Source organism: Xiphias gladius, chromosome 18 (assembly GCF_016859285.1).
Source record: "Xiphias gladius isolate SHS-SW01 ecotype Sanya breed wild chromosome 18, ASM1685928v1, whole genome shotgun sequence".
NCBI classification, from domain to species: Eukaryota; Metazoa; Chordata; class Actinopteri; order Istiophoriformes; family Xiphiidae; genus Xiphias; species Xiphias gladius.
In genome coordinates this window covers 25,572,351-25,581,705 of record NC_053417.1, presented here as the reverse complement: position 1 = coordinate 25,581,705, position 9,355 = coordinate 25,572,351, and the positions used below count along the sequence as shown (strand labels likewise).

General features: G+C 36.6%; 1 protein-coding gene across 1 annotated transcript; it reads left to right on the top strand.

Moving 5' to 3' along the window:
• Positions 1-1,684: 1,684 nt before the first annotated feature.
• pfdn4 (prefoldin subunit 4) lies at positions 1,685-7,789 on the top strand. Its single transcript, XM_040153734.1, has 4 exons — positions 1,685-1,795; positions 3,395-3,502; positions 4,174-4,314; positions 7,058-7,789. The coding sequence occupies exons 1-4, from the start codon at positions 1,769-1,771 to the stop codon at positions 7,187-7,189; spliced, it is 408 nt and encodes a 135-aa protein (XP_040009668.1). The 5' UTR covers positions 1,685-1,768; the 3' UTR covers positions 7,190-7,789.
• The last annotated feature ends 1,566 nt before the right edge of the window (positions 7,790-9,355 follow it).

Here is a 9,355-nt window from a genome sequence, read left to right as displayed (position 1 = left end):
TAACAATTGGATTTCCTCCAGTGAAAAGCCCGCCATCCGCCCTATTGGACCTGCCATCTGCCCAAAAGACTGCTGGTGCTCTCGGTGAAAACACATGATTAGCTCACGATAATCTCCCTGTGAATTCTCTGAAAATACCCCGACAAGATCATAATGAGGTTACACTCTAATCAAGTGCACTATGATAAGACGGTGCATCACAGTTTTGTTGACAAATGTAGCCGAGAATTAACAGGATGTGTATTAAGGATGTTGGTGTGGCGCGCTCCCACACTGCCAAAAGCAAAAAAAAAAAAAAAAATGTTGCACTTACAACCCTGTTCCTTTAACCCTGTTGTTATGATTTTGAAGAGAAAACTTTAAACATTTCATCATTTAGGTCATTATACTCAGGGTTGTTTTAAAAATCAGATTCAGATGTTGTTGATACCGAGGCAATTAAAAAATTAAAGTGACATGTGCCTTAAAATATCTACTGTATTGCTTTGATATTATTTGATTAAAAAAAAAAAAGCTTTTTTGAGTTGCAAGGAGCAAGCATCTGCTTTATTATCACAGTTAATCAGGACAGACAAACAACTCTGTAATGAAATCATCTGTCTTTAAATGCCTCCACATAGTCACATTTAAATGTCTTTGAGGGCCTGTCAATGCATCAATACACACAGACCTAGCTGAGAGGCACTCGGTTATCAAAGGTAAACTGAGAGTCGTTCATCATTTGATTTATCCCTTCTTTCATTATTCTCAGCTTCATGTCTTGTTTGTTAGTTCTGTGAGTAAACGTGCAGAGATCATGCCGATTAAAGCTCCCTAACACTCCTTTTGTTTTACTCCTTTAACCTCAAACAACCCAAGCCTGTTTATGCAAATCAAACAGGCTACAAAGCAGCCTATCTGTGTTTTACCCTGCTGTATTTACTACATGTATTACTTCACGGCTTGGAATCCTCGAACACAATGTCCCAATTGTAGCCTATAGCTTGCACACTGAGGTGGGAGTTGGATTCCCCTGTTTGGATCGTGCACTTCTGACTTCATGCAAGGCTCACGGCTGAGAGACCTCTAGCAAACTCTCGATGATCTACCAACGCACGACAGCCTACTAGTTTTATTAGCGGCACGACCCTTACAGAGAGGCCATTGATTTTGAGACTAGGTGGAAGAAACGACATATCAACTGAAGTCAACACAGTAGGAATACTCACGATACTGCCCAGCTTGCAGACACACTGGGTCACAGCACTTCCCCACGTTCGAGGTGATACTTTTCATTAGATTCACAGTCTAAATTGAATTAATGGTGTTCTAGCTTTGCTGATGTATTCAGTAAATATTTGAGCTTGGGTGCAGTACTGTTTGCTGTAGAAATATTTACGGAGCCGTAGTTCCGGTTGATGCAATAACTATTTTGAAATATTCTAAGCAAGTTTGCACATTTCTTCAGATAATTAATTACAACTGTAAACCAAACTAGATTAATTGTCAACCTCTGGTGAAATGGATTAAATGCCATAGCTCAGTTAGTTTTCAGCTGTAAGTTAAGGGCCAAGTTTCATGCTACATTAAACCTGGTTTATTTGCAAAGCAGCTGTGCAATCGAGGGGACAAACAGAATAAGCTGTTAAATGGATAAAAACTGACAAAATTAAACATTTTGACTGTGGCATTTTACTGTAACACTCCAGATTTTCTATCCCGCTAGATGGCGGTATAGGTATATTGTCGCGTTCAGTCGCCCTGTCTTTGTGCAGTCGAGGAAGCCAAGATGGCAGCCACTATGAAGGGACCTGTTGTAAGTAAAAAAAAAAAACAAATATATTTTAAAAAACATCTATCGTGTTTTCGGGGCATTCCGTTGCTTTTAAGTCTGGGGTCGCACATAAAGACGCGCAGAACTGCATGTGGAAAAAAACAGCCACAATTCCCGGTGTCAGTGGTAGATTAAAACCCCAGTCACGCCCTCGTGTAGCTCAGCTCAGTGATAGCATCTACCGTTAAGTGTTAGCTTAAGTGCTAATGCGGTAGCTAGATTTATCCTGCGATTACTTGACTGTCAACTGTCAGTCCTGGCTGAGAGTTCGCAACTCTAATAACAACGATATTATTAATAATGATAATAATAACAACAATAATGATGATGATGGTAACTTAGCTAAACGAGCGCTGTGGTATTCGACAACGGTGACAGGACACCACTTGCTAGCTAACGTTAGCGTTAGCTGACCATTCTTATTTTGTGTTATACGTGTTTGTTATGTTTGGTTTAACTAGCTAACAAGAACCTTAACCATGGAATTAACTAATTTCCACAGTTTCCACAGTACTGTGTTTGGGTACAGAGTTGAGGTACATGTACTTAACGTGATTATTTCAATTTCATGACACTTGATACTTCCACTGCATGTCAGAAGGAGATATTGTCCTTTTAACAACACTGCATTTATTTGGTAACTTAAATTACAAATTACATTACAGATCAATTTTACTTGCATACAAAACATGTTCAGTTCTTTTAAAATACAGTGCTTTGTTACAAATTAAACCACCAAACAGGATAGACAAGTAGCTGAAGATGAAATAATTAGTTGATTGATTGGTCACATCACAAATAAATACATATATTGTTGTATTGGATTGCATTATATTATAAGGTATCATTTTTTTTCTGCTCCATAAGCAGCACGTAGTGTAAATGAGGTGGTCAAAATATTATAAACACCTCTCAATATAATCCTGTCCAATTTTTAAAAACAAAACAAAAAACACTTAAGCCTCAAAAACATACCACTTGATTCAGTCAAGATACTACTCAATGTATTTATTCCAAGGCTGGTGTATTGGTGTGCATTACATTTTACAGATGTTTGTATTTTTGTGGTCCCTCAGTGATGTCAGTGTTTTGTGATTACACAAATTTTTTCATTTTTTTTCTACCTACTGCTAAAAGTGAATTTATTAAGAAAATCTAAAGGTGAGCAAAATCAAGCAAGGCGGCAGATTTTTTTTTTTTTAAGAGATTAGTGCAAAAACAATGAAGGGTAAGGCCGATATTTTTCTATATTTTTGTTTTAGTCAACAAATCCCATGAAAATATCAAAACCAACAATTTGTCAGTCAGTCTCTTAGCATTTTATGACTAAAATAGAGTGACAAAGGCCCAAGTCTATTTGTTCTTAACACAACAGAGGCTATTTTGCCTGCATAGTGAGTACTTTTACTTTTATTATTTTATTCAAGTACATTTTGCTAATAATACTTACATATTTTTACTCAAGTAAGATTCTGAATGCGGGACTTTAATTAGACTGGATTATTTTTACATTGTACTTTTATTTAAGTAAAAGGATCTGAGAACATCTTCCACCACTGCTAATTTCCCCCTTGTTTGCAGGCGGTTGAAGATGTGAATGTCACTTTTGAAGACCAGCAGAAGATCAATAAATTCGCCAGGAACACGAGTCGGATGACAGAGCTGAAAAGTGAAATAGAGGCAAAGAAAGTAAGTACCGTGACTTGTGAATAAAGTCACATCACAGAGTCAGGCTTCACTGTGTTGTCAGCTAAGTTTACAAATTTTGATAATTGTAATGGTGTTTGTGAATAATAATATTTTGTTAAGACCCGATACTCCTCATACAATTGTGAGTCTGTTTAGCAGATTGATATTCTATTGATAATGTACTCGCCTTCATTGGCCAGTTTATTTGGCACATCTAGCCAGGAGTAATTAAAACAGAAGTCCTATTTTCATGAGGGTTATAATGTTTATAAAGTGTTTATTGAAATTGTTTAAGAGAGGCATTGATTCAACATTATGGTTATTTTGGTTATTTTTTTTCTTTATGTGTAATTGTGGTACTGTTGAACTTTATTGATTTACTGAAATGTTTTTCTAATATTTACACTACCTTACTGATATAAATTGGCAGTAAAAAATACTGGAAGCACCTCTCAGTGTAAAACTATATAATTCATCAGCACTGCAGATTACAGCCTCCGAAGTGACCATGAAGTTGAATCAACATTTACTGACTCCTTTGAAACGCAGTTTGTTCAGATGAGTCACGGTTAAGTGTGGTCTGAAGAGCACTGCAGCTGCTAAATTACCAATACTAATCTGTTCACAGCCTTCGTTGACACTCTGTAATTTCTGCTAATGTCTCCGTGCAGAAATCGCTGCAGAATTTACAGGATGCCAGTGATGACCTAATGATGATAGACGATGACTCTCTATTGATCCCTTATCAAATTGGGGATATCTTTATCAGTCACACCCAGGAAGAAACACAAGAGATGCTGGAAGCTGCAAAGGTATGTTTATTAATACTTTGTCCGCTCTTCAGACTTGTAATCATCAGTAAAAGATCCTCTTAAGCCAAAATCATCAAGTTAATGGACTCTGGGGGAGGATTTAACATGATAGATGCAGAAAACCCATTTGATTAGAAGTTAGCCTCTAGAAAAAGTTAAATGTTAAAGCGAATCAGTTAAAAAAAAATGACAGTATGACAGAAAATAAAGCAAAAATAAAATGAGTTCACTCATATGTTTGTAGTTTTTTATTTTTAAAAATTTTACCCTAATCTTACTTAATAAAACAAAATGTCGGATCACGAGCTGTATTTTGTCCCCATCCTGGCAACTGAAGTTTGTGTGGTTTGTGTATTTGTTACCAACATTTTCCTGATCTGATAATCTTTGATCAAATTGCTGTGAAGTGATATTAGATCATAATCCATTCAAGCAAAACAGAATGAAGCATTGCTTGGAGGCAAATATTTTCAGAGCTTTTTTTATTTAAATAAATTACTTTTTTTTTCTCATGACCAAAGTAGATTGAAAAAAGAGCCACAGTATATGCTTTCTATTAAGTTATGATATATATTTTTTAATCATTAATTTTTAATTTTTTGCAGAGATTCCTGCCTCTGGTGTGGGATTACCTAAGCAAAAATATAGCATTTTTGATTTAAAAAAAAAAAAAAAAAAGCACCTATTGACCTGTCAGACCATTTTAAATCAGCGAATAGCTGCTGATTACACATTACACTAAGGTCTAGGTTGTACAACACAGCGTTTCCCACACACAGGCTTTACTTCGGCGGCCAGTCCATGTAGACTAAAACACCCTCCCACACACACACACACACACACACACTTCTGTGTGTGAAGCCGGCTAACTAGCATCTACCGATAGTCTGCATGGGAGACGTTTAGGGAACATCTGTAAATTGTAGCCTCTACCGGTAGTCTGCATGTGAGGCATTTAGGGGACATCTGTAAATTCTATCTACAGAAACCCCGTCATCATAAGCCGATAACATAGTGCAACTAAAATCCTATGCAACTCACCGCTATTCATAGTTTTAATTATTATTTCATCACATTTGTGACCAAAAGTGAACTTCAAATGCAATCACAGACAGTCAACACTTTTTATCATCACCATTCCCTGTGCTTCTACTTGACAAGCATCATCAGATTTGCAAATAGACTTAATTTTCAACCAGTAGGCAACAGATTAGAAAATAGACAAGCTATCTTGCACACATGAACATTAAAGAGTTAAATTATTGATTAATTATAATTTGGCTACCAACCCCCATGGCATAAAGCCAGTGCTAACCCAAACTGGTGGCAGCAGTGAACAGCGCCAGGGAAACAGTCTCTCAAAATATTAAAGTTCCGGCTTCCTCTCTGGACTCTGCAGATGTGTTAGTCCTGCACAGTCTTATCGCAGATCGCAATGCTCTTAAGAAATAGCATCTTCTCCTGGCACGGTGTTTGTTAGCATAGTGCTTGTTCACTTCCGGACTTCTCTCACTTTGATGCTGTGTGATGGCCCAAAAGAATTGCTGATGTGTAGGTGTACTAAGTTGTCAATGAAATAGTTAAGGTATGCACAAAACCTCTCCAGCCACAAATGTGGCAGTAATGTAGTCGATAATTACTTACATTGCCTGGACAGATACTGGACCGATACCGCTCAATGCCCATTCATTTAGACCTACCACTCTTTTTCTGTAAATGTACTGTAAAAAAAAAATGTATGTACAAATATATATAATATATGAATAAATTTGTTGATTTAAAATGTGTAACACAATATCCAAACTTGTAATAGATTTTGTAAACTGTAACAGCTTGTTGTCAAAAAGTGAAACACAATTCCATTTTTGATGAGTTCAATCAAAAGTGCCAATTTCCAAAATGTGTCCTGCCAAGGACACACAACACTGTTGAATACCCACTTAAAAATGTCTGTTTTACGGCCTTAGAAAAAGTACAAAGTTTTTAGTTCCAGATTGGCTCTATATCAGGTACAGATGGGAAGTTTAAAGGGGGAGTTCAACAGCTTTACAGGTCTTTAGCAGACAGAAATGACAAAGGTTAAGATGTTTTCAGAGTTGCAAATGTGCAATGTTGGCTCACCTCGATATCAGATTGTATTTACTGATGGAAGCAGAATATGTACATACTGTAAATATGCCCGTAAACACAGTTACGACAACAAGACTCCAGAATTAGAGTGGTAAAAATCTTCTCCTCTAACTCGCAGCAAGAAAGCAAAAAAGTGCATTTCACAAAATGTAGAACTGCTCCTTTAAATGTACGTGCAGGTGAGATTGAATAGCCCATCAGACCACAGTCTGAATAGAACAGAACAACACCACTGCCCCAGGCGGGCTCGGGCTCAGACCTCTTTGTCAGAAGACATTGTTTAGCCAGATGGCAGTTTCCACAAAGGGGCGCTTGAGATCTTCCTCAGGGCTGACTGATGTGGAGTAGTTTGCTACACACAGTGAATGAAAAATGTGTTTAAAACAGCTCACTCATTATATCCGCTGATTATAATCTCATGCACATTGATACACATAGTCCTTTTAAGTTTTTTTCTTTAACTATCCTGCCTTCAGAATGTGTTTTTGATGACGCAGCTACTAAAAGTCTCATTTATTGTTAATATAAATTTCTTAACCCTGTTGTTGCTTGCCTTCTGTGGGGAAATTGCAGTGGCTCTCATATAATTGACGTTTCCATGTTCTGTAATCAGGAAGCACTGGAGCAAGAGGTCAAAAACCTCGAGGAACAGGTGTCAGCGATACAGCAAGTGTTGGGTGATCTGAAGGTCCAGCTTTATGCCAAGTTTGGTAACAATATTAACCTGGAGGCAGATGAAAGCTGAGCAGGGAAATGGACATTGACGGCTGCCCCAACATGGACTTTTTCATGCAGCTCTCATATCACATCTACTGGACGTTTGCCAAACAAAGCGTCAACATGAACAGCCTAGGTTTGTTTACACAGATGATGTATGTGTTTAGTTTTGTCAAAAGATATTCACAAAGACAACAAAGGTAAAGATCTGAAGATTAAATAAATGCAAATAATTTCTAATGTATTTTAATTGGCCCCTTATTTAATGTTCATGTGTTGTTGTTTTTTTGGTTTTTTTTTTTTACTCTTGATCTAGCTGAAGTAAAAAATTAGGAACAAAACAGCTGTGTAGCATTTTAACTTCTAGCAAATTTAACACTCTTAAACATTCTGCACAAGAACCCATTTCATTTGTGACCTTGCTGCATATTTGACTACCCTAAAGGTTTGGATGAAATTAACAACAGTTCTCTCTTTGAAACAACAGTGCAATCTCCTTGGTGAATTGGTTACTTTGAATGAAAGCGCTCAAAAGTATCCAACGTGCTCTACGTTGTTAAGAATTCTGTGGTGACTTGAGTCTTCAACTCAAGTCAAAGTTGATTAAATTAGTACCCTCTGTCACTGAGCTCTATGTTTTTATTTTTATTTTTTTTAAAGAAATGACAGAAAAAAAGAGAGGCTAAAAATGTTGAGCCAATAAATATTAAGTCAGAAATGCAGTCACAAACTGAGCTAACATACATCAGAACTTCTTACATAAATCATGTCAAATTAATATGTGACCACAATGTTTAAGTAGACTTGCTTTTAGCCCATTAAGTAGTAGAAACCTAGCTCTAAAATCCACAGAACTGTCTGGAATTCAGAGACCGAATCGAAGCTGTTGTCATTAGGAAAGGTAAAAATAAATCTCCAACTACACAGACGCTTTCTAAAATTGGTCCTCTGTGCAATTGTGTGTGAGATGGAGGCTTTGGTTGTGGTGGACAGTCAGTGCGCTTTCTTTTGAAACCTTTGCAGCCGAGTGATCACAAGCACCTCATGGAAAATCAGCTCACGACAGGCTGAAAGGTGCAAACGAGTCTGGTCTTATTTCATGAAGCTAAAAATGAATTATTCGCTGGACAATGACGCGTAGGATCAAAACGATAACTCGATAGCGCTTGTTTTAATCTGATTGCGATAGAGACCGGACACTTGTATTTCAATCATTTCAAGCTTCGCTAATTTTACAGTGTAACACAATTCACTGCTATCCAAGGGCCAAAACAAATGCAAAGATTACATACAAGTCCTGTTTGTCCGTGACAAGTCTTTTAAACGGCTCGACAGTACATTTTCCTGAAGAAATTTCCCACACAAATGTTACTGTGACTCCATTATTCAACTAGTTGACAAAGTCTTCACCAGTCCTCACATGACTCAGGTAAACCAATGAGCAGAGGAGTTGGTTGATCAAAGTCACCTTTAGTGGCAAACTTGTGATAAAAAGGGAGGGAAATGACTTATTGGGCACTCATTAGATAGAACATTATCAAGGCCCGTGATTCTCAATGAAATGTTAATACATACAGTACATTAGACCTAAAACAAATAGTTGACAGAAAATGAACTGGTCACTATTTTGTTAGTCAGTTAATAGTTTTGAGTAGTTTTTTAAAGAAAAAGTGCCAAAATTCACTGGTTCCATCCTCTCAAACGTTAAAATTTACAGGTTTTGTTAGTTTGTGATAGTAAATGGAACAATTTTGATTTTTGACTGTTAGTCAGACAAAACAACACATTTGCCTTTTTATAGGCTGACAATTAATAGATTAATCAAGAAAATGACTTCTAAATGAATCAATAATGAAAATAATTTCTAGTTGCAGTCCTGTAATATATAAAGCTATAAAAAAAATAGTTTTTTTTTTTTTTTTTTTTTTTTAAATAGGCTTACGAATGCATCTTACAAAAAAAGTAACAATTAAAATGAGATTCAGTCAAGGAAGTGACAAAAAAAGTGAAATAACAAATGAGATCCCAGTATTTGATGGAGAACCCACTGAGTGAAAGTCTTAGAAGATGCATATAATTTCCACATCTGTGTCTGGCAAATAAATATATCAAGAAAGGTTAATTAAATGATAAAGTTACCAAATCAGACAGAAACACACACTTGCAGTTACAACTGATTATTTTAGTGGGGAAA